At 38.6% G+C, this 24,836-nt stretch overlaps 1 protein-coding gene across 6 annotated transcripts in view; it reads right to left on the bottom strand.

The window, feature by feature from the left end:
* Nucleotides 1-1,049: 1,049 nt before the first annotated feature.
* F5 (coagulation factor V) overlaps nucleotides 1,050-24,836 on the bottom strand; it is a 47,041-nt gene continuing 23,254 nt past the window's right edge. For all 6 annotated transcript variants that reach the window (XM_064520596.1, XM_064520603.1, XM_064520607.1 and 3 more), the window contains 17 exons: nucleotides 23,739-23,841; nucleotides 23,162-23,373; nucleotides 22,237-22,387; nucleotides 21,590-21,802; nucleotides 17,847-19,776; nucleotides 15,769-15,943; nucleotides 14,266-14,502; nucleotides 12,533-12,743; nucleotides 11,386-11,565; nucleotides 9,625-9,741; nucleotides 9,129-9,200; nucleotides 7,943-8,037; nucleotides 6,373-6,528; nucleotides 5,390-5,534; nucleotides 4,580-4,728; nucleotides 3,585-3,767; nucleotides 1,050-2,791 (listed from right to left, as the gene is read on the bottom strand). In XM_064520596.1, the coding sequence (XP_064376666.1) occupies nucleotides 2,603-2,791; nucleotides 3,585-3,767; nucleotides 4,580-4,728; nucleotides 5,390-5,534; nucleotides 6,373-6,528; nucleotides 7,943-8,037; nucleotides 9,129-9,200; nucleotides 9,625-9,741; nucleotides 11,386-11,565; nucleotides 12,533-12,743; nucleotides 14,266-14,502; nucleotides 15,769-15,943; nucleotides 17,847-19,776; nucleotides 21,590-21,802; nucleotides 22,237-22,387; nucleotides 23,162-23,373; nucleotides 23,739-23,841 (4,518 nt within the window). In that variant the 3' untranslated portion in view covers nucleotides 1,050-2,602. The remainder of the gene's footprint in view (nucleotides 2,792-3,584; nucleotides 3,768-4,579; nucleotides 4,729-5,389; nucleotides 5,535-6,372; nucleotides 6,529-7,942; nucleotides 8,038-9,128; nucleotides 9,201-9,624; nucleotides 9,742-11,385; nucleotides 11,566-12,532; nucleotides 12,744-14,265; nucleotides 14,503-15,768; nucleotides 15,944-17,846; nucleotides 19,777-21,589; nucleotides 21,803-22,236; nucleotides 22,388-23,161; nucleotides 23,374-23,738; nucleotides 23,842-24,836) is intronic.

Genomic DNA, 24,836 nt, shown 5'->3' with positions numbered 1-24,836 from the left:
TAAGCGAGTAAGTTTGCCATAGCCTGGACTTTGAAGAAAAAACATTACTGTTACAACTCTTTCCCATAAAAAAATCATGCTTTTCATCTCTCAGATCAGCCCATGTTGTCAATGACTTTTACATTTTTTTTTAATGTATTTGGATATATGTGCATTCAAAATGGCTGAGTTTAGGTTTTTAATGTTTCTGATCTTCTTAATTACTAGATATTACACTACTTAAACAATTAAAAGTATAAATGATATGACTTCTCACACTTTCCCATAGAAAAATGCTTCGATTTCTTTTTATCTAAAATACGGCCTCATGTCCTTTGCCATGACAGTATCACAACTTTCCGCAAGTCTTTTCATTTTAACCGATAAATCCTTCAAATAATATTAGACATCCTGTAAAAATAAATACATTTGAGTGAACGCCACTGATACCAACTAAGGGTTCTTCTACCCTAAATAGAAAATTTTATCTCGTCACTTAAAATACCACATTTTCACATGCATGATAGGCTATCACAATCAACTCTACAGGTAGGGAAAATTTAAATCTGTAATGATTCTGGCTTGCTGTTTTTCATGACCAAAAAAAAAAAAAAAAAGGAAAACTAACATATTAAAAACACATAGCATATCAGACAAATGCCATTTTTATGAAAGTATTAATCATGGAAAATTATGAACACAGTAAAATACATCCATTAAAAAAAGATCAAGTCCTATCCTTTAGCAAATAGCATCAGTCTCCAACTTGTAAAACTGATGCAGATATATTGGGTCCTCCTCCTGCAATCAACTTGGCACTTGTCTAACTTTACACGTACATAATGAAGTAATTATTTATTTAAAACTTTTAAGATCATGGCCTTATTAAACATGAATTGGTTAGCACTGATCACACAAAATCCTGGTTCTGCTGAAGTTAACAAGTATTTCCTGCTTGTTTTCTAGGGTAAAATCTGGCTCCAGAGTTTGGATTTTTTTCTTCTTTTAGTGAATATGGCATGTATTGCAATTTCATGGCTGTATCAAACATAAAAATAAATTAAGCGCTATTATGAAATATTAAGCAATTGATTTTTTAATCTTAAGCAATTATTCATACAGTTTCACAATCTGAAAGGAATTCTAATTAGCACTGAAATTTACTATCAACCAGAAAATATTACTTTTATAATGCAAAATTTCAGTAATTTTTGCCAAAGAGGTACTACTGTCAATGCAAATATACAGATTAAAATGCTGGCTTTTTTCATGCTGAATGTTATCTTTATTTTCTGGTGAAAAATGACAACAGTTTGTGACATAGTATAAAAGGAAAAAGAAAAATATTCATTTAGTTTTTATATTTTTTTATTCCTTTTCTATACCTTCATTTTATAACACAGTTTATAAGACATAAAAATTGAAACTACTGAGATAACACTACATAAGGTACAAAGGACAAACTATTAAAACAGGTATTCCAATCTGCTGAAGGGTGCCTAGTGTGATAAATGGAAGTACTGCAATTAAACAGTTTATAGGACAGAAGCCAAAGGTACTGCTGAACACTTAGCTAGAAATCTGCTGGAATGATGAGTTCAAAGTATTTCTGCTAGATGTAGTCATTCTGGCAAAAATCCATATACTCCACTAGTGAAAACACTGTCAGGGCTAAATGGTAGATAAAATGCAGTGTTTTTATTGCCCAGTTTCATCTAACCCTCCTCTGCCACTGCTAGAATGTATTCTCACTGAACAGCTACGGTTCTCAATCTCTTCCTTTTCAAGGGAGCTCTCCCTCCCCTCCCCATGGTCTAGAAATTTGTATGGGACTGAAAGTTAGGAGTTCTGGATTCTTGTTTTGCTTCTACCTTTGCCATTCCATAACTTACCATCATCAGGGCTACATTATTTCACTTCTCATTTCAGCAGAAGAAAGATACTGGTGACATCCCCTCCTCTTGCCAGGGCACTGAAGATCAATTGTTAGTAAATCCATAGCATTTCAGGCGTATTTGGTATGTAAGAATCAAATCGATAATGTGAACCGACATTCTCCAAGATGGGGTTGCATATACATCAGTCCTGGAATGTGTTCCTCCTCCATCCCAGTGCAGATGAAAGACTCGTAGGAGCGAGGCCACCCCTACAATCCTTTCTTAACAAGGCGTTGCTGGAATGCAGCACCACAGCTCCGTATCTGCACTTTTTTTTCTTCTCAACCCTATGTATGGAGAACACTCACCAGTAGCCTTCTAGTCCTCATCTGTGCTGCAGAAGCATTACAAAACAAGGGTAATCAGGACTCAGGATTAAGGCTAGAGCTCTGTCCCCAGGGATTCAGAACTTAAAATCAAGTAAAAAGAAAGACAGACTACTGTTTACAGCTAGGATGAAGGAATGGTATTCAAGCTAGAAGGGACTGCTGCTATTTCTTTCCATAGAAAACAAGCTATTTTCTTAAATGTATATTTATAGAAATGAAAAATCTGACAAAGAAATCTCAATTCTTGCTTGCAAAACATTTAGGTCCTTTGATGAAGCATACATCCAAACTACTAAGTATGATCTTTTTAAGGGTTAAAAAAAAAACCTGTTGCTCTGCATGATGACTGCAAAAAGGTTAAGAGCTCCCAGACTCATCAGTCCTTTTCATAGCAAGATCCCCAGCAAAATCACAGCCAAAGAGTTCTACCCGAAGGGCAATACCATGATACCATGTTCTTGGGACAATGCGGATAAACCTGGACATGATAGGTGGGTTAAGAAAATGTTTGACATGCTGACTGCTGTCTTCATTACCCATAAAAACCTGCAAAAACACAAACATACCATTAGTTAAAAGGCAGCATTTTAAAAAGATTGCTTTTTCTTTGTAAAATGGTTCCAAACTGTGGCATTAGCCATCCAGGGTAGATGGACTGGCTTACTTCTGATTTTAAATAAAATGCAGTGTCTGCCTAAATTCCTAAGTCAAAGCTAGTTCAGACCAGCAATATCAGAGTCTGAAGGAATTAAACAGCCTCTGCTTCCATCCACATGAAAAAAACTGTCATTGTAATTTGGATGGAATACAAAAACAAACTTCTCTTATCTTACCTCTACTGACAGCCCTTGTGGGTCAGGTTGGTATAGGGTGACATGGGTAACAGTACTACAAAGTACTGTGTCTGCTCTGTGGGTATCTAGACCTCTCCAGCTCTGTTACAACAAAACTGTCCACTAATATGAATTTCATTTATATGTATACACACACACACACACACACACACACACACATATATATGTATATAAAAGCTGAAAAAGAGATTCTGGGAAATCCTTTGTGCATCTAAGTTAAATGTCCTCCTTTACAAATAGTGTCAGTTCCTTTTGTCACAAAGTTGACTGCATTCTCTACAAATTTGGAGCACTTTTATTACTGTAAATTGCTATGACCAAAATCAGATGGATATCATGGAGTTATCTGAAGTAAAACCCCCAGCTCCCTAGCATTTTAAAGTCCTGTGAGAATGTCTTTTTGGCTGGGTTCTGCTTTTGGGCCTTGAGTGTGCTCAGAATCTAAAACCAAGCAATGATAGAATTGTGTGAGTTAAGCACAATACCTTTGCCACTGAGCTTGAACCATCTGTATATGATTTCCACTCGGAGCCTTTGTTGCTGTACAGGATAACATAGGATTTCACAAAGTTTTCAGAAGACATGGACTTGGCCCCCTGGGTAGCAATAGCAGTTATCTTCTTAATTGTGAGGAGATCAATTTGCAGCCATTGTTGGTTATTGTTTGACTACAATTGATAAAGGGTGACATATTAGCAAACATGTCTGTGTCTTTATTTGCATAAGTGAAAATTCCTGTTGAAAGACAGTTAAGATTGCATCAAAACAAAGTCATAAAAGTGCAGAAGAATAAAGCTGAGGCATAAACCACCAGCCTTCCTGGTGGCCCACACAATTAACTTCTTCACTGCAGATGGTGTATTTGGTCTTCTCTTAAGATTTTCAGTTTCATTTCCAATACATAATGAAAAATAAGATAAATTTATCTCCAGGATTGTAATGCAAAATATAATACTAATACTGAATGTTTATATAAAACAGTAGCTTCCAGAAAGTCTCAAAGTACATTGTAAAGAAAAGCAGCTCTATTTCGCAGGCACAGGAGCTCACATGCCTTGCTGAAGGTCACCTGGTGGAACAGTGGCAGAATCTGCAGCCTCAGATACTATCCATGAAGTTGTATTGCCCATAAACCAACCCAGGAAAGGTTTCTTTAATCCCTTGGAGCCAAATATTTGACTTGTATTCATCTCCTGAAATTAAAAGGGCTATTCTTGCAGGGAAATACTACAGGGTTTGGTCCACAGGACACCATTCAGCTCTCCAAATAGGATTTCATTGCAGTTGCCAAAAGTCCAGCAAGTCTTCTAGTGGCAAGGAGTTGAATGGGCTTCTCCACAAAGGATGGCTAAAGAACTGTAATGCAACCCTATCATGCTTGGTACAGGACACGGGGTGCAGGAAGCACATGAACACATAGACAGCACAGATTTATTAACAGCTGCCTTGTCCTTATCCATTTTTACTTCTCAATTGTTACCTTGGCTCTCCAGGCATTCATCTTTCCTTGCAGATTGAGACGAGCAAGGAAAGGCTCCCACACTTTAAACCAGGTTGTCTTAGTAGAAGAGGCTGTTATCTGGGTATTCTTGATCTCTCCATTTTCCATTCCAAGTGGCACAGAGCAACCTGTTAAGAGAACTATCATGTATCTCCAGTTCATCTGAGTAGCCACAGTCTAAGCAACAGCCCTGGAATTGAGAACACCCACAATTTTAGCTTCATTTAATGGCTGGCATGCTCAGCAATCAAACTCAAGCCATTCCACTTGGTGTCTTCATTTCCTAAGACTTACATTAAAATCAGGTCTTCCTTCAGTGGGACATTATGAGAGTTGCTTAGTTTTAGTAAAACAGATAAAATCTAAGAGGGAAATCTAATAAGAGGGAAAGCATGAGAGAAAATAAATATGCATCCAGAGGTGGAACTTTCTCTTCCCATATAGTACTAAAAATACATTCAGCAACACAGTCAAATGAAATGCTTAGGCATGCAATTGTTCAGGCAAGGCTCTCCAAAGTACCTGGGTTGTTTCAACCCTGCTCCTTTGGAGATGATAAATCTCCATCGTCATCAATGCTTTGCGAGTGGGGGGAGGAAGGGGCACAATGTGAGACACTGCAATGAAGCCCAATTTTTGGAATGCTGGAGAATTCTGAAGACATATCTTCCACCACATTCTCCCAAATCATCATTTGATTTTTTTTTCATAGCCCAAGAGCATTCAGAGAAAGTATTAGTTTGAAAAGTAGCCAGGAAGGAAGCACACCAGCCCACAATCTATTCTTACCATCTACTTCACAGCCCAGGAGCTCCATGCGAAGAGTAGGCCTGTTGTAGGCCTGTGCTGGGTAGACTCTGATATACCTAGCAATGATAGGTGGATCAATAATGTTCTCTTTTATTCCATAGGCATCAGAATTACCTTCAAAAACCTAGTTAAAAAATATACATACATACAGTTAATTTAAAGCAACACCAGCTTGGATGCTGAAAACCCTGCTCTGTTCCAAAGGCAGTCTTTGTTTATGCCATTAGACCCATCCACTGCAAAGGAGCAGCCCATGCTGAACAGCAGCTTAGAATATTTGATGGTTACATCCTAGCATATCTACAATGACCTGAAGGCACAGTTCAAGTAAGTGACCCATTGCTATGCACTATATGGATCTATAGGAAGACGTTAATAAAAAGGTAGAAAGGAGAGGTGACAACAGGTTTCCTGATTTGTCTTTTCTACTACAGAAACCTCACGGTAAATGGAACTGAGCTATAATTGCTAGAGGGGGCGTGTTTGGGCATAAAATGAGCCTCTCAGAGTGACTGTACTTACTATACAGGCCCTCAGTAGGCGATTCAGACAGTTTAAAATTCAACTATTGTAACGGGAAGAAGGGAGGGAAACGAAGAAGGATTTGGTTCCAAATGAGGCAGGGCCTAATTTTTAGTTCAGCTTCTTGCTTGCTTCAAAAAACTGAAATGGGCTTAGGAAATAAAAGTGGGGGGAGATGCTTGTTAAAAATCCAAACTCTACGGTCAAGGTCACAGGGCCAATCTAAACCCCAATCTAGGTAGTTCCTCACCTTACAGTTTGTCTTCTGATCTGAATTTGATTAGATTGTTAAATGGCCTTTAGGGACTCAAGCTGCATTATTAAGTTTCTGAAGGCCATTAGTTTGTTCATTATCTCTTAAGGTAAGACAAAACTGTTGCATCACAGCATCATCCCATGAGGCTACCTACGTTGTTGCAATCCCTATGGCACACACAGACCTTCTGTACTGCAGAGCTATCTCCTCTGAAGGTGAGCCACTTCCGTCTGTCTTTGGTGTAAGCAATAAAGAACTTCTGGACATACAAGGATCTTAAAAACTGCTTGGCTCCCTGCATCTGTATCCCAGTTATTAGAACTTCTCTTTGAAAGTCCACCTAGGAACAGCAAACAGAGTGTTTATAAAACCATAAACATACAGAGAAATCAGTTTCATCCTTTGGCATTTACACAGTAGCTTCGAGCTCTGCATTTTGGCCCCCACAACACTAATGCTCTCAGAAGGAATATAGGCAGATGCCAGAGTCCAAAAGAATGCTGTCAGTCTCTCTCATTTCATTTGTGTATTTATTTGTGTGTGCATCTATTACCAGAAGCCATTTTACAGTGTTCATCATGGCACTACAAAGACACCTTAAAAATATCTGTGTCCCTGTGCTAGGCAGAACTGCTATTCCCATATTACAGAGGAGGAAAAAGGAGTATAAGGAAATTCAAGGTTCACATTTTTATAATCTGCCTCTAGTTTTGGATATCTAGCCTGAGAAACAAGACATGATATTCTAAGGTACTGAGAAGTCACAATTCTTACTGAATCAGATCAAAGCACTCAGCACTTAAAGACAAAACAGCAAGATGTTCCTATCGGCAGCAGAACTCATTCTTAGGTATATGCCCTGTACATATCTGCACGCTTTCCTGCAATAGCCTCAGTTCCTCACTACCATGTCCTCTATGAAATTCTCTCTCCTCCCAGCATCATTTCCAGTTCCACACCCAGATTCCCTTAACCCTCTCCCCCTCCTTCCAGTGTCCACCAACTATCTGCTGGGTGAGAGGAAGCACAACATCGTGACCAATTCCAAGCCACACACATCCTGACAGGCCAGCCACTACACGTCAACTGACTGGTTAGCAAATCAGCCAGACGTAACGGCTACCTGTTGAACTTTAACCGCAACACTACTTTGACTCTTTCTCCTCTCCCAGCTGCCAGTTTTCATGAGATTTGTAGGAAATTAATTGTCTTTGAAAAATCTTCCTTAAATTTAGCTGCAACTGGTTATCTGCTGCAAAAGTGATTGTGATGGAAGAAAAAGGTGGAGGAAGTGAGGTGACTGAAAGATACACTGCTTGAAGCCAGGTTATGCTGTGTCAAGTTGGACATACAAGCACCTCTCCCAACTCCATCTGAAGCAATGCTTGAGAGTATTACACTACTTCAGATGATCACATAGCAAACTTAAATAAACATGGGCTGTTAGAAAGAGAGAGAAAAGTAGCAGCAGAAGGAATGACTCCAATTGCCTACAAAATGGTTACAGCTTAGACTGGGAGAGTGACTGGTCAGCCATTGGGCCTCAGTACTGATAGAGACTGGGTTACTCCAAGGGAGCAGACAGTTTATGGTATTGCAAGTCAAACTTGCTGCATTCTCTGGTTTTCCTCAGCAGTCTTTCTGGCAAGAGCAAGAAAGATTTGACATTCTAACACAAGATGCAAGAAAATCACAAGACAGGATTGTATAGCCATTGCTCAACAATGGTCAAGCATGTGTTGTACAAACCATACCTGGATCCAAGGGAAGTCATCCTCTTTCATTTTAGTGCTCCAAGCGTTATAGGTTCCAGAGTTGTTTAATCTGGCTAACTTGGGTTCCCAATAGTCTAAGCAGAAAATATGAGTAAAACAAGGTTGTAAATAGGAGTGCTGAAAAAAAATGGAGGCTGCAACTAGCTGCTGAGGCTGAATGCTTCAGTTCTTTTCAGATTTGTCTTGAAAAAGAAAACCCTAGAAACTCCAAACCTATCACATGGGATAATTTGGACACAGTCAGCAACTGCAAGTCAACTGCTACCTTGCAAAATTTTATAGTCAGAAGAATGACTTTAAAAATAACAGCCTTTTATGTAATGTATTGTCTACAGTACAACTAGGCTTTGGAGTTTTCTAAGCAAGTTTTAGCTGCAAACAGGATCAGACAGAAAATGTGGCCTGCATTAACGGCAGAGAGCTTCCCTCTGAGTAAGGAGGTTTCCATGTTAACAACTGATGTTGAAAATGTTTGACAACACAGCTTTCAAGCCTTCATAACACTGTGGAAGGACATGAAGAAAGTTAGTTAGATCCACAGTGAAATCAGGTTTTCAAAATAAGCCATTTGTTATTTCAAGGGAAAGGATGTGTGTTTCTGCATGTGTACGTAATCTGTACACCTTTATTTGCTATTGCCCATGTAGAATTCTATCAATTTCTCTATCAAATGATCCCACTTTCATACTAGGAGTAAACTCAGTAAATTGGACTCTGACATTGCTCTGGAAGCTAGTTCCACAAACCTCTCACAACAGATATACTTTGCACTTTCACAGCTCATACCACATCTTTGGGCATGTCAAATCTCAAAACCCTTTGGAACACCTGGTGTTGATTTTCAAGAAGGGAACCCAAAAGACAAAATGATACAGCTAGATTTGTTCCAGGTCATCCAGCAAGCCACTGACACAGGACTTTCCAACTCTCACGCTTGTGCTACTGCCAGAGGACCTGTGACACTGTTAGAATACAATGATGAGGGCTTCCTAGTACAGCTCAGATTCTGTGCCTGCAGAACTGGAGAGCTTTTAAATCTAACAGTTGATTCACTGCTGAACTGATCTTGTAAGGTGTATCATGAGATGCCAAAAGAATCTGGAATTACAATACTTTGCTGAGTATATTCAGGAGCATGCCTGGACCTTTGCAAGTGTTAACTCACCTATATGATGTGAAGCACTGATTTGTGAATCAAGTACAACTCCACTTGCTAGCCCCATTGGAATCCTGCATTCTAGAGACAGCACAATAATTTCGTTATTAAAGAAAAGGAAGGCTACTCTAATATGTATTCTGGTAGAAAGCTCTAAGACAACACGACTCAGAACAACTCTTTGTAATACTGCAACATAACCACTCTTTTTCCAGAGAAGGCCAAATTAATCTCTGCAATTCCTCTCAACAGCTTAATCTACTGGTCAGCCTAAGAAAAATTACTAGTTTAAAGGTAGTATGCTAAAGGCTGAATATTTTTTATTCTAGATTAAATTTATAGTAATCACTCCACTTCCTCCTTGGAAACACATAGAAGTTTCTTGACTTTAATCTGTTTAAGATTTTTGCTGAGCACACTCCCAAATTTATTTTTAATGATCCTGAAAGGGTAGAGATAACTTTAGAGCTAGAGTCCCCCAGCCACAAATACCTTAGTTCAGTACCTTTTTCTACAACCACATAGGATGCCTGCATTCCTGCTTGCTGATATTCCCCCACTTCGGTGTCTAAAAGCCACCAGCCAGGTTTCTGTGGCTTCATTTCAATTGTTCGAAATGAGCCTTGAAAAAATAGAAGAAATAAATGTATCAGAAGTTTTAGTGTTATCATAAGGCCGATGATAGTGAGGCTGGATGTTAAACTGAAGATCATCCTATGGCGTGACCCAGAAAAATTAAATAACCTGCAACACATTTCAGAGAAAGCAATAGCCACCACCGTCTCAGTCTTTTTCTTTTCTTAACAAGCAAATTCTAGCTGGAGACAGAGATTGGAATCAAAATCTCACCAGATGAAAACCTAACCTTTGCTGCTGCTGCTGCAAACTATACAACCTTGGATATATGCAACGGTAGATGTCTGCACATTGAGTACAGTGCTGAGTAGCCATGTAATGAACAGTACTATGAAGTTTATTACATACAGTGGTGATATTAATTCTGAGGAGCTGATTATACCTCTTGCTCCTGGTGCTTCAATGTGTTGCTCAAGTAGCCTAAAGGATGGATATAAAGGAGCCAAAAGTAGATGAAGGAGAGTTAACTCTGTTGATGCAATCAGATGTGTGGGCCCTCCCCTCATTTCTTGCATGCCTCAGGAGCGCCAAGGACTGAGCAGGAAGCAGATATGGTTTAGGCTGCTGTCTGCCGCACTTTTTAGAAAGCACAATATATGCTTTGCCGCTTTTCTTATATTCCCAGTTACTGCAGGCATGATCATTAAGGGTCTCCTTTAAGCAAAATGTATAGGGATGTTATAGTGAAAAACATTACTCTAAAAGGCTTAAATAGCAAATAAACCAACCTAACAATCACTAAAATAAAATCCTATTATTCTAAGCCGACCCCAATACTTTCACCTCCTTTTTTCCTTTTTTATACTTGTAGCCGGCAACACAGACTTTGTAAGTACTGTTATTGCAAACTCACCCTGCTGACAGTGATGGGCAAAGAACCACACTCTGTGGCCTAATGAGTGCTTTTAGCCTGTTTTGTTTCTACCTGGACATGAAAATTCTCCTAGGATCAGCATTTTTTCTTTCTGTTCTGTGTCACACTGATCTTGACATTATAAAAATAAGTCCTCATCATACTAAGCCAGGTATCAATAGTCTTTTCCAGCAAACATCAGTGAGACTTCAGTGGTACTTAAGCCTGGGGAGGCATGAAAATGATGGCTGCACTACCTTACTTCCATCAGTTCCTGAGAAACTGGTGATGCTTGTTCTTTTTTCTAATACTGATCCTCACTGCTGAGCACTTTACAAAGCAAAACCCAATGCTACTTTGCAGATAGGAAAATGGAGACACAATAAAGGACAGAAACCTATGTTCACACAATCTGGTGAACGGCGAGGAAAATGCAACACAGAAGTTAGTGCTATAGACTACACTACCATTCATCTTCCATTTACATCCCTTCCCATGTGAGAGGAGAACATCTGTCCAACCACTTATGTTTTGTCCCTAACTTCACCCAGTATCTCCTGTTTTAGGACAACAATTCCTCTTCATTTCCTCTCTCCCACAGTATTAAGTGAGGTGCAAAGACCTGAGTTTCCTTCTGACCATCATAAACAAAATTGTTACTGCTTTCAAACACTTTCCCGCCGTGCCCAAAGCTAATTTCTGTTCACCCTTATACTGATATAATAATGACAGACTGTAATGGCCACCCTGTAAAATTTATTCCAGTCTGATACGTACCTGGAAGGAGTGTGTATGTACCAAGCTGATGCTTTGGCTCTCCTTGTTCTATGAAAGTCTGCCCATGAAAATGAACAACATGAACGTCTTTTGGCCCTCCCATATTCAGCAAATGCCATTGGACTAGTTCACCTTCATACATCCTCAAGCCTTGCAAATTGTGGGTTATCCCGTTAATGGCTGAAAAAAAACATTGTTATCAAGGATAACTGTTCACAAACAGCTCTTCTAAAGTGCTAGGCTGCAGTTATTAAAATGAGCCAAATATTTAATAAAGCAAGACATATGGGAAAAAACTAGTGTTTCTCCTAGTTTAAAGTGGTACACACTTTATAGTCTGTTGTACCATCAGCTCAGAAAATCCAGGAACTTCACCAGAGGATTTAAACAGTTTGCTTGTAATACATAGCAGGTAGGAGAATGAGATATATTGTCATAACTGACACCTCTGATCAATAACTGATTTTATAGACCATATTTTGAAAATGCAGATTCCACTTCTCCAAACACCACTTTCATATGTGATCACTTACTCATGTGATTTATACCACATAAGCATCAGGTTTTCAAAGACGGCTCACATACAGGCTAGATTTCAGAAGGTTTCATTACCAGCCATTATCCTAAGCAGAACAAAATGTTAACTTTGAACATTTAGCCACTTCCTCAACTTCAACTCTACATGACTAAAATCTCTGCACCCACAGAGAGGTACATGAAGGGCTGTCCTAGAGCTGCTTCAAAGTCTTTCAGTAGAACTAGTTATTCTGTCAAATTATTATTGTATTTTAGAATTTCTTGCAAAAATTTTCCATTTTCCAGGGAATTAACTTCTTATGGAAAAGAGGTGTTTTGTATCCTTAATCTTTTTTTCTTTTTAATATACAAGCCTAGATGCATGTGACTCTGAGAGACGAACATTCTGTTGAAAAATTTTCAGCCAGCACTAGTCTTTGCATATAAAATGTGATGATTACAGGCACAATGGATAACACCAAATAATAATTTTTAATAATTTTTGTAATTTATTCACGTGCAGAACTTAGGTATGTTCAAAGACACAGTGAGCTAAGATTCCTCCAATTCCCCCAACACTTTTCCCCCTACTCCCCAATAAACTGAATAGTTGGCAAAAGGGAATAAATACCATAGAATTTGTGGCATTTTTGCATTTCTTGTGTCTTCTCAGTACAAGGTCTTCTAGAAGATTTGTCAAAATACCAGCTTTTTTCTTCATCAAAGACCATAAAAAGTAAGAAAAATTCTCGGATTGGTGTTTTGCTGTTGCTCGATGTATTGAAGGTGCCTTTCTGACATATCAGTATTGGCCCAATCAAACCAGAGTGAATATCTTTCTCCTAGAAAATAGTAAACCCATATTATAAGAGTGGATTTCCCCAAAGATGTCAAAACCCAAGAATTTGCATTCTTATAAAACTCCTTCTTTGAGCCTTTATTTAGCTTTTCAAACTTGAGGAATTGCTAAGGTTGGATCACCTGAAAGTTGGAGATAAGAAAGGACCCTGTCTCAGATTTTTGCTAACATCAGGTTTCTCCTTCACTCTTTTTCCTCATTCCTTCACTCATTTTTCCTCATTCTGAAGTCATTTTCATTTGCCCTTTTGTGAATTCCCCAAATTTCTGCAATAACCACTTTGAAATAGTATGTTTAGCATTCCAGGTGTGGCTGCACAACTAATCCATATTACAGCCTCATAGCATTCTGTTTTATTCCATAGTCTATTTCTTATACACCCCAATCTTCTCTTTTTGACAACAGCTACATGTTGAGGAAAAACCTTCACTGAACTTCTAATATTTAAATTCCTCTCCTAAACTAATAGGATTAATACAGAACTGCATAATCTAGATTTCCACAAACACAACATTTATTTGCTATGATGCTGCTCGTTTACTTACCTTGGTTAACTCTCTCTGATGTTCCTCACAATTATCCCTCAACCTGAGTAACCTAAATGCTTTTGTCACTGGCTGATTTTTTTAACTTCGTTATTCACAATTCCTATCACCTCTCATTAATCACATATTACAGACCCTGTCTTCATGTGGACCCTTGTGGATGACCCACATTAACACTATACTGATCTCCTGCCAGTTCTCCCTAGACTTGATCCATGAGTCCTGCCTCTCTCATTCTAATTCTACTTAGTTTAGTAGACTCTTATGTAGGGCCTTGTTTTGAAAGCTGCAAATTTAAACACAAAGATTTGTTAAGTTCTTCTTTATTTGCCATTTTAAAGCTGTCTTTAAGAAATATAATTGATTAGTGATCTGTGACTTTGTGTTATAGAAACTTCAAAATAGCTTGATTTTCCACTCCTTTTATTCTTCTCTTTTCGACTTTTAGTTCAAATTAACCAGAGAAAGATGCAAAACAACATTTGTTCATTAATTGTCACCCTCCCAGAAAGGCACATTATTGCTCCTACCTTTGAGGAGGAGAAGGGCATATCCAACCAGTGCCTTTACATCAGACTTCAAATCCTAGGCCGATGGGTGAAATTTGTCAGCTATACTGCTAACTGAGGGCCTGATCTAAAACCCATAATGTACTGCAGAAATGCATCACGCTTTGAAAATTTAGGAGAAAAGGCCTAACTTACCATTGCTTTGTATCTTTACTCTCCCCTGCTCGATTTACCAGAGTTCCCTAATTTGAATTCTTCATATTAGAAGAATTGTGAGTAGCAGCAGCTTACTCCCTCTTTTAACTCAATGTAAGAAATTAGGTATCAGATGGGAACAGCAGGCCCGAAGAAACAGACAGCTATCTAAAAAGTGTTCTGCGACTTATGTTTCCACAGCTGCAGAGTCCCATCAATCCCAGCAACACCACCACCTCTATTTTGACTTCCTTACCATGTTTAAATCAGAGTAGTAGACCCAGGACCGACAAGCTGCTCCTGACTGCACAGGTCCAGATCGTCTGTTTGCATACCATACATATATATAGCTGTTATTTGGCTGAATAGCATCGTCTTCCTTAAACCACGCACTAGACTCATCATCATAAACGCTTCCCTCAGAGGACTTTTCATAGAAGAGTCCATGAGCATGGAGGGAATACGGTCTGGATGCCAGATTCTTAAAATGAACCTAGAAAAAGAAGCAGCAGATTCTGATCAGCAAATTTGGGCTAAACCAAAGTCCCCAGATAATACATTCCAATGACCTCAAACCAGAGTCCCAATTTGTCTAATGATTACAGGCCAAGCTGTACAAAGCAAATCTGGCAGGGATAGCCTTTGAGATCTCTGAGAGTGACAGTCTTTGATGCAGGCAGTTAATTAGAAAGTAGGAAGCATGAGTCCAAGGCCCCGTCTTCTACCAAGCCTAGGGTCCTAGGACTTTTATTCCAGCTCTTCACTCCTGAATATGCTTCTTTAAAGCAAACAGTGAGACTGGGAGTTTCTACTTGTGCTCTTTTGTAAGGCTGCACTAGAGAAGGGCAAAAGATAACCATACTGTAACATCAGACCCCTGCACGTATCACTCTCACTGAAGCCAATGCTTCTCCCTTGTCCTAGAGAAGAAGCATGAGGACAGGGCAATTATATATTTACCTCCCCTTAGAGTGACATTCCCAAATTCAGATAGCCTCTTCTCTTCTCTTATTCATGTTTTTAACATAGCTCAATGTGTTCCTATTGCACACTACTCATATCGAAGTAAACTCTGCCCCATCTAGTCCATCCCTCTGTTTTGGAAGACTGTATGGAGAATGATAGGGACAGAAGTGAAAAGTCTACATTAATTTGCTTCCTAAAGCAAACATACTACTGTATCACTAGAGATATAATTCCTCTCCATCCTTTTTGGTTTTATTAGAACTGACTAACTAACATTTACAGCAGGAGTTTTCAGAGGAAAGTATACTCTTTGGATAAAGATATATTTTCATCTTGGATGTAAATTTTCTAATATCTCTTAAAAAAAGTTCCCCTTTTCATCTAAAAAGTAGTATTTTCAATATCTGGGTTTAAAAAAACCTTAAAAAAATTTTAATGTTAAGATTAAGTCTGCTTTTATATTAAACCAGTATTTAATAAACCAGGATTTGATAAAAATTTGATAAGTTTGAGTTATTTGATAAACAGTGATTTGATTAACAGTGGGAAATACAAGGAAGAAAAACAGAAGTGAATTTATTGTGGAGAGGAGAGAAAAGGGGCTTCTTACACCCCTTCGGTGAGACTCGCCTCTGTGCTCTTATGTCTTCATTGCAATTTCTGGCCTTGAAAATGTGTTTCCTCTATAGCTTTCTTTTAACTTTTTTGGTATTTTCAAACCACTCCTATGTTGCCCTGTTGGATCTCCAAAAGAATCCTAACATACTGCGCACACATTAAAACAGTGACCTACTAGGATGACATCATCCACTTCAGCCCGGATAACTGGCCCCAGGATGCCAAGATGTTCTTCATATTCATTTTCTTCCTGAGGAGTTGTAAAGGTACTATCTGTATAGCTTCGAAAAATCACTTTCTTATATCTGATGCTGCCTCCATCTTGACGGGTTTTGTCATTCACTGTTGTGCTGAAAAAAACCCCCCAATTAAAAAAAACCCACAGTGGCAGTAGAAATATCAGCTCTGATTATGAAATCTGAATACTCATACAGCAGGAACATTTTAGATAAGCACACACGTGTCAGACAATTCACAATGAAAATCCTAATCTACAATGTTTTAGCAATTCTAGTGCTACAGTTATACACAAGATCCTTGAAAGATTTGGTGAGCTGTCACTGACAAAAACTCCAACTAGTCTCTGAAAACCTGTCTCAGCTCTATTTTCCTTTTATACCATTAGCCTTAATAAGCTAAATCAGAGCTTAGCTCAGCATGTAGTGGGCCTACCACCTACACCCAACTCTCTCACAGATGTATGTTCTCTGGAGAGCTAAAAGAAACACATTTTATATCAGATTGTACCTGCATTTGGCAAGATAGACCCAAATCATTCTTCAGATCTGAAACAGAAGCATCAAAACTCTAATAAAATTACCCTAATAAAATTACTCTAATAAATAATTACTCTAATAAAATATATCTTTGTTCCCTCTAAGCCCTGCCTCATTATCAATTCTGCAGAAATAGAAACTTAACCCTTCTTAGTCATCTAATACAAGAAAGGGTTGTTTTCAGCTCTTCTACACACTGAGATTGTGAGTACCATAGGCTCTTCATTTCAGGGGAACTATGCACCTTCACAGCAGCTGAGGATGGACCTCACTGGGGAGGTCCAGATAAAGCTCTCAGCATCAGGATTTTTTTTTTAAGCACATACAGAAACTGTCTGAGGTTTCTGCCATTTCTGCAATTACCACTTATCAACTGAGAACAGGTAGAAATATAGCCGGAAAATACTGGAAAAGTGGGGAAAAAATCAATCAAATAAATTGGAAATGCCATTTTAAAAATAAAATATTCCTGGAGCTGAATTTTCTGTATGGAAAGCATTCCTGCTCCTGTTTTTGGTGCTTGTGATAAAAGCTGAAGTTGTGCCAAATAGGTTTTATTCATTTCAAGAACCACAAAGTTCAGCTTTTTGATGAAAAATTACTAGAAATTTTACACATTGTAGGGTTAGCAGTGATTTTAATTCATATGAATTTTGATTCTTTAGTATGGAGATTCTCTTAAGTCACATATACTCTTTAGTGTGGCATGGGGGGTAATCTTCCCTGTCAAAATATAAGAAAAATCTTCAACATTACGGTTTGTGGTTGGTGATCCAGTGAGGTTCTGATTTCTTGAGACAGTACAAACAACAATGCAATAATTCATGTACCTTTATCTTTAGTTTAAGTGTAAGGCAGTCTTCAACACCAATGCATTTAATCACATTTTCATGTATTTTTTACTACCACAGCCTTGAGAGGTTGGAAAATACTATTATCCAATTTTAGTATACAGAACTGAGACAGGAGAACAATTTCTTGCTAATGCCAGAAACAATGTCATTTCATCCTGCTTATAAGCACGTCCTTTCTAAATTAGATCAGTCAGTCCATTTAATTCCTGGAAAGACTTTGTACAAATGTGTCTCTATCCTGTCTCTTCTTTAGCATTCAAGAACTCAAGGTGAAAGTAAAACACGTCATTCAAGTACAACAAAACTAACTGGAAATTCCCCTCCCTACCTGTTACGGTGGGTTTTTCAACTTCTGTTTTAAAGACTGTTTCCAGTGAATCTACGAAAGGGGGCTAAGAAAAAAAATGAGTTCTTTTGCTGTTCTTACTTACAGTAATTTCTCTATATAATATTTCCTAATGGGTCCCTACCTCCCATGGAAAATCCATAGAGTTCTATAACTGAAATGTTGGAAATCACATTTCGCGTAATAGATGCTCTTAATTTTGTCAGCACCTGAATCCTCATTCTCCCAGTGTGTATTAGGATGGTGTGTCAAATGAATGCAAAGGATTTAGCCAAACCTTCTTTTAAATCCTGCATAGTCCCACAAAACCTCTTCAGCTGCAATGTAGTATCTCCTCTCGTTCCCTTTGCTACGCAGGTAATGCCCAGCAATGGTATCTGGATTACGCTGTTCTTTGATATTCACTTTTGGGTCTGTCATGTATGGGTCTTCAAAGCTCACATAATGGTATTCATATTCACCACCTGATGTGTCCTCACTGTAATAGTCTCCCGTAACATATTCATAATCCCCATTTTCATGGGGAAGCCCAATCACGATTGATGGTTTAAACTGTCGCGGGGTCAATGTGTTGTTTGTCAGCCCTTCACGGTTGGCTCTGCTCAGATGCACTGTATGGTTGGCAGCATTGGGTGTTCTTGTTGTGTTAAAGAAACACGGTGGTGGTGTGTGGGTGGCCTCACTTGGGAACAATGTGCAGTTGAACTTCACAGTAGGCTTGGTGAGTTTGGGTGGCTTTTTACTCCTTGGGCTCAGCAAGTGAGTATTCTTTGGATATTCCTTTTTTTTCCTTCGGGTCTTGATGAAGGTTCCAAATGTACTCAAAGTATCATTCTTGTTCCTCCCCTTTCGTTTCAGAGTTGTGTGCGTGTGGCTCCCTCCCTGTTTTCTTTCCATTAGATGTAAATACTTCTTCATATGCTTCTTATTCAGGAATACTGTACCATTTCTTCTACCATGATTTAATTTACCACTAACAGATTTATCTAAATTTGCCTCTAATCCCAGACTCTCCTTTGCAGAGACCAAATTCCATTCCTCATTTGTCATTTTAGATGAATACTTGATAGTCCTGGGCAATGATGCTTCCAACAAGTTCTTCACTATTGCAGGATTGAAATTAGGGTTTATATTACCTAATGGATGATCTAAAGAAGTGTCTGCTTGTTTATCTTTGGATAGGTTGAATCCAGAGAGGTTGTATACATTAGACTCATTTCTTTCTACAGTGAGTTCTGAAGCAAGGGTCAAGTTAATTGCATGCATGGCATTTTCCATCTTAGCTTCCTCCTCTTCCAGTTCATCATCATAATCACTCAGAAGCTGGTCAGTTCCCACCATGGCTACATTGGATGTGTTTTCTGGATGATGCATGGAATGAGGTGCATTTGTCTCGTCAGAGAATGAGACATTTTTATTTCGTACATGATATAGAAGGGCATTCACCTTTTGGACAGAGTAAAACTTAGTGGCCAGTGAGTTTCGCCTTTTCCTTTTATGATCAATGTTATCATTTCCTCTTCCTGTACTTTCCTCTTGATGTTTTTCTGAAAAAATTTTACTGTCCTTTCCATCAATGAGAAGCTCTCCTGCAACTTTCATTTGGGCTTCCCCATTGCTCAGTAAGTGTTCATCTGCAGACATGTTACTACGATCTACTCCGTAATTGCTTTGGCTTCTATTCTCAAACACCAAGTCAGGCTTTCCATCACCTGTGCTAGTCAAAAATACATCCTCTTCTGCTGTGGCTGACGTGTAATTTGACTGGAATGTTTCAGCCTCAGTTAGGGGAAGAGGAGTGATATGACTTTCTAGGAACATGTAAGGGTTTGCAGATTCATTACTCTTTATAGATGTTAGATCTGAGTCATGAGCCACTTCAGAACTTGCAGTGTCAGTGCCAGAGTACTGTTCCCAGGCCAGAGCTGTAAGGTTTTGTGTTTCTTCATTGCCTTCTGACTTCCTTGAGCTTCGGATGGAGTAAGCTGTGGCCAGGTAGTCCTGATAAGCCAAGTCCTCTGTCTCTTCTTCTTCTTCTCCCTCATCTTCCACTGAGGTGGAAAGAGCATTTTTAACAGTCTTGGTGGAAGCAAAATCCACAACATCATATGCGTAATCTTCCTCATAGTCACATTTGGCATCTCTGAATCTCAGCCTCATGCCGTAACTCATCTCTGGGGTACCCCAGGATGCTAAAAGCCAAGTACCTGCAATTGAAATAAAAATTGTTTTCCTAATATGCATTATTTATGGAAGTTGACCTTGTCCATCACATAAACGGTCAGGGCAAATTGCTGGGTTTGTTTCCACAGCTCCTGCCACAGCAGAGTGCTGATCCTCAGCTGGGATTCATATGAGCTCCCACTGTTATAAAAAATAATTAATACATATAAATAAATACATATAAGAGCTGAAGCTCTTCTCCAAAGATTAAGCTGTACATAGGACCTGAGTCCAAACATACACCATGAAAGAGACATGGAGATGAAAGAGGAAGAAAGAAATGATGTAAAAGGTCCTCTGTTTAGATCTTGATCTAAATTTGGGGTCTTTTGAGTAAAAAGTTTAAATTTTGTCTGTCCTTAGTGTGGAAGCATTGCCACAGAGAAAAACAATTCTGTCCACAACAAACATTTTCTGAGACAATGTTCACAAACATTTTACTAACGCATTGAATTTTAAAACCCTTTGAATGATTAGAAAACAGGCTAATCTTTAAAAGAATAATGAAGTAACTGGGATTTTGAGTCTGGACACAAAACATTAAGCTGCTAGTCTGAGCATCTAAATGACTAGTTTTTGGAGGACTTATTAAAACCTTCAAGTTAGAACTTAAGTTCTCCATTTGAAACCAGGATCTGCAGAGAACAATATAAAATGTTTCCCTAAGTGGCATCAGATTGAGTTGTTTGCTTATTATAGCTTGCTTTTAGAATTAGCAGAAATGACAAATAGAATATAGAATGACAAAGCCTGAGAAAAACAGCCTTCTAATAAAAAGATCAGATAGAATTTTTCTGTTTTTATCAGACTTTAGTGATCTGCATAGCTTTCCTCACATCCAACAACAATAACAAAATTTACAAAAGAAAACATGGCTTAGGTGGAAAGAACAGATCACATATCAGAACCAGGGAAAAGTACAGCTCCATTACTGGAGAAGTTTTTATCAAATCTAATGGAGTTTTAATGATTCCCTAATCTTAAATAATAAAAAAACAACATAACTTGTAATGCATTTTTAAATTGACAAGGTCTTGAGCCAGTGAGATCACTGAAAAGAAGTTTGGAAGACCTAAAGAAATAGTTATTTAAATAGACAAACGATAAAAAAAAACCATTAATCAGCATTTTAAATAGGAAAAATGCATCTAAACCCTTAGGGATTTTAAGACCATCACCAATACTCACATAGTTCAATGAGGAGTTTCTGCCCTTTGGCAGGTAATGCCATAAGTCTGTACTATATGACTTCTACTGTCATCTTTTCAAGATCTCAGTTATTAATTCTGTTAGATATTGAGATGGATACTGATGGACAACTGGTCTGATACAGTCTGGCAGACTTTACTGCTCCTAAATGACCACAGGCCTGAGGTGAGGTGTAGCCACTTTATTCAACAGTGACTAGCATAATTTGACAGTTTTGGCCCATTTTACCTAACTCAGGATGAAAAAGTATGTAGCGAAGTTGTAAATCATATAGTGGAATTGATACTGGACTGTTCCCACAGGTAATCTTAGAATTGCCTTAAAATGACCACTGCTAACCCTAATCTTAACTGTGGGGTAAAAAAGATAAACTAAAAAAGCCACAGTACAGTATACAACTACGATATGCACCAAGTTTGTGTAGACAACAAAACTCTGTACACATGAGTTGCTTTGGGGAATGATTCAAGATTTTCTATCACTGTGTTTATCCAAAAAGCTTTCCTACCTGGATAAATCCTTATGGACTAGAAATTAAAGAAAGTCTTAGAGGAGCTATGAAATAGACACTGCAGTCTTGCCACTTACCAACATTGTCCATTTCCACTGTGACTGATTCTCCACTCATTGGGAAAAGGTTCAACACATCTTCATATTTCCCTTGATACAGAAAAGAGTGCCCAGAAAGGCGAACAGAGACAATCTCATCATGAGTGCCAACACTGGAGAAGTGCCACTGAACCACATTATCTTGGCAAAATCCAAGGATTTCACTGCTGTCGGACACATAGCCATTTATTGCTAAAAAGAAAGCAAAACAGAAGTGGTCTAAATATTTTCATGCCTCACCAATTTAAAAGCTAAAGAGCTAGAATTTTAAAACTTCCTGTTCTTTGATAGCAGTCCACTGAATTGGACTTATATTTGTACCATAAGAGAGACTGGCACAGGGCTGAAACCACAACAGCCTTGATGAAGATTCCAGCTCTGGAAATAGTATCTCTTACAAGCAGGATGCTGTGTCAAAGTTAAATAACCCTTGCCTTGGCTTTAGGGCCCAAAGCTAGTCCAGTCCCTAAAATATTGTAAATCTCTGTACAGTACTGCCTGTCCTAGTTAGACAATCACTGTCCCTCTAGAGAATTCCCTGTGTGCGCTACATATGAGAATGAGCAATCATTGAATGCTTAGGCTCACATGAGTTTTCATAATCTTCAGCTTGATTTCCCACTCACTGTGCATTATGTTCGAGTTATAGAACTTGGGGTCATCCCTTTTAACACTGGCAGGGTTGCTGCAGTAGTCCTTGATGTTATCCTCTATGTACCAGCTCTTATTTTCATCAAACACAGCAAACATTGCCTGCTGCTCCCCATCTGCTTTTTTCTGAAAGACAATCAACACAGCACAGTTACATTTTGAGCAGTGATATGTATTAAGGACCCAAATCTACTATCCATATGCAAGCAACAAGCTCTACCACAGTCGAAGTGAATAAGATCCAGGGACTAAGTGAGAGGGACTATGGCATCAGGACTTCAAGGTGACACTGTTACTGCTGCAACCAATCCATGCTGGGACACTGCAAGCCACTAGCACTGCTGATATGCAGATGGTATGCGACTGGCCTCTCTGTAACAGGACCAGCCTCCTGTTTGACCTAAACATAAGCTTTCGACATTTTTTCTCTCAAGTAATGCTCAAGCCTTTGCCAAACAAGATTTCCATGATGAAAAAGGGAAGAACTGCTCTCCCAGAACTCCTCTATCTTGTTTGTGTTGCTCTGGATTCAGTGAAGTCTGAGATTGTCAGATGGGTTAAATCTGTTAACAGAGAGGGGCCAGCTCAGATCAAAATGTCTTTAGAGTGTGAGTGTATAATAGAGGTAGGGAAGTTTATTATCAGGTCTAGAACCAGACTTTCAAATTAGGCTCACTTCTTGTTGAAATGCTGCTCTTATGGAGAAAATCAGAATGTGATTCCTCTACCCACTGTGGACAATGACAGAACTGTTTCTTCAAGTCATTTCTTCAGAAACCTATTAGTTTGATAGCTCTTCTACAGTACATTAAGCAGAGGGCAAGCAGAACCAAATTCCACTGTAGTTCAAATTATATTAATGAGCAGAATCTGTCTTTGTGATGTTGCCAAACATGTTACCTGCACACCCTTCTGGGTCAGTGATTCACTTTTACAAATCAGAAGTGGGCCAATCAGTCCAGAGGCTATATCTCTCTCAGTATCTACAGCACTATGGTATAGCCTTGTAATACACTGTGCATCCTGTGCAGTGGGTTGATCTGTTTCGGCAATTTTCCATTCGTAAGTGTAGGTCTTCCCTGGTTGAATTCCTGTGCTCTGGGTGCTGTTGCCTGAAGGAAAAATGAAGAGGAAGAACAATGATGATACAAACTTACTGCCAGATCTTTAGATAGTGTCAGGTTACATCTTTTAATGAAATCAGTGCAGTTTTGCCATTTGAAATTACTTCAATATAACTGAAGTTCAGTCTAGTCTCTCTCTATAATCACAAACAAGAACCGAAAAATGAGATGCCAATGTTTATGTTTTGCATATAATACCTTTGTTTCTCTATAAGGCAATACAGGTCAATAAAGGAAGAACAGAGACTTGAGCTCTCCCAGTCCTGCAGTTCTATCCACAACATCCCTTTCAAACCAATGACACCCTCCACAACAGTCAGTGGAATGCAAAATGTGATCCATTCATTTCTTACTTGTAGTATCCAGAGGATAACTAGCTCCTTCTGCATTCTTTGAAAGTGTCACTCCATGGAAATAAATGCTGTAGGGTCGACTGGCCTTATTTTTGAATACAATCTATATTGATAGGGAAGTGAAAAAAAATGAATTTAGTATTCAGAAAATCCTTGTCTGAATACATTACTAAAAGTTCCAGCTACAGCAGAACGTGTCTGGTTTCAGCCCTATAGAAGTACTGGAAAGGGAAAGAGATGCCTTAAAACACCATCTCATAATATAATCTACAGTCCAAATGCTGCTGGTACCTAGCAGGATCCCTCTGCTGCTAGGCTTTGTAGAACTCACTGAGTGGGGTTCAGCTTCTTCTGTTTGGTAAATCTGAAAGTAAATCTAAAGAGCACACATCTTCTTCCAGCTGCTAGGCACATATTGCCTCAAGGAGTATGAAGTTATTGACTAAAGTTCCAAAGAATCTTCAATATAGGAGAAAAATGATTAAAAAAAAAAATCTTTTTCCAGGTTCCAGGACCCAAAGGGGAGGTGGGAAGAAAAGGGAAACTCCCCTACCTATTCTGGATGAAACCAGAAAAACAGAAGAAACATTGTCCTAAATTTGAAGTCAGAGTCACAGTCTCACGGTGGCAACTAAGGGTCATGAAGCTTTGTGATGTATCACTAAGTGACAACAGAGGGGCAAGAGGACATTGCAAAACAGCAGTGCAAGCTTTTGATGCAAATACTTTGTAGTTTCATTTGATAACTCCATGAAAGAACTTCTAACCATGAAAAGTGAGTACCATTGTCTAAAATAGCCAGAAAAAGTAACAACATTAGGAAAGAGGGGCTCATGAAGCTTAATCTCAATTCTAAATTTCCTGAGAAGTCCAGTTGTACCTTCTTCACTTTGGACCAGCTTCAACATATAAATATTCTTTATAAAGACTGTGAATGAAATGTGTGTATGTTGTAAAACAAAGCACGATCATAGAAATTATAGAGAGAGTGATGAAAAATTTAACCTTAAGTCTGTCACTTGTGATCGTACCTTTTAATAGGGCCAATTTTCACAACATTAGCTATATTATTTTGCAAAACCAAATCAAACTAGGTCT

This window comes from Dromaius novaehollandiae, chromosome 1 (assembly GCF_036370855.1).
Source record: "Dromaius novaehollandiae isolate bDroNov1 chromosome 1, bDroNov1.hap1, whole genome shotgun sequence".
NCBI lineage: Eukaryota > Metazoa > Chordata > Aves > Casuariiformes > Dromaiidae > Dromaius > Dromaius novaehollandiae.
Note: the sequence above shows the minus strand (reverse complement) of the source record. Positions and strands in the feature narration are given on the sequence as shown.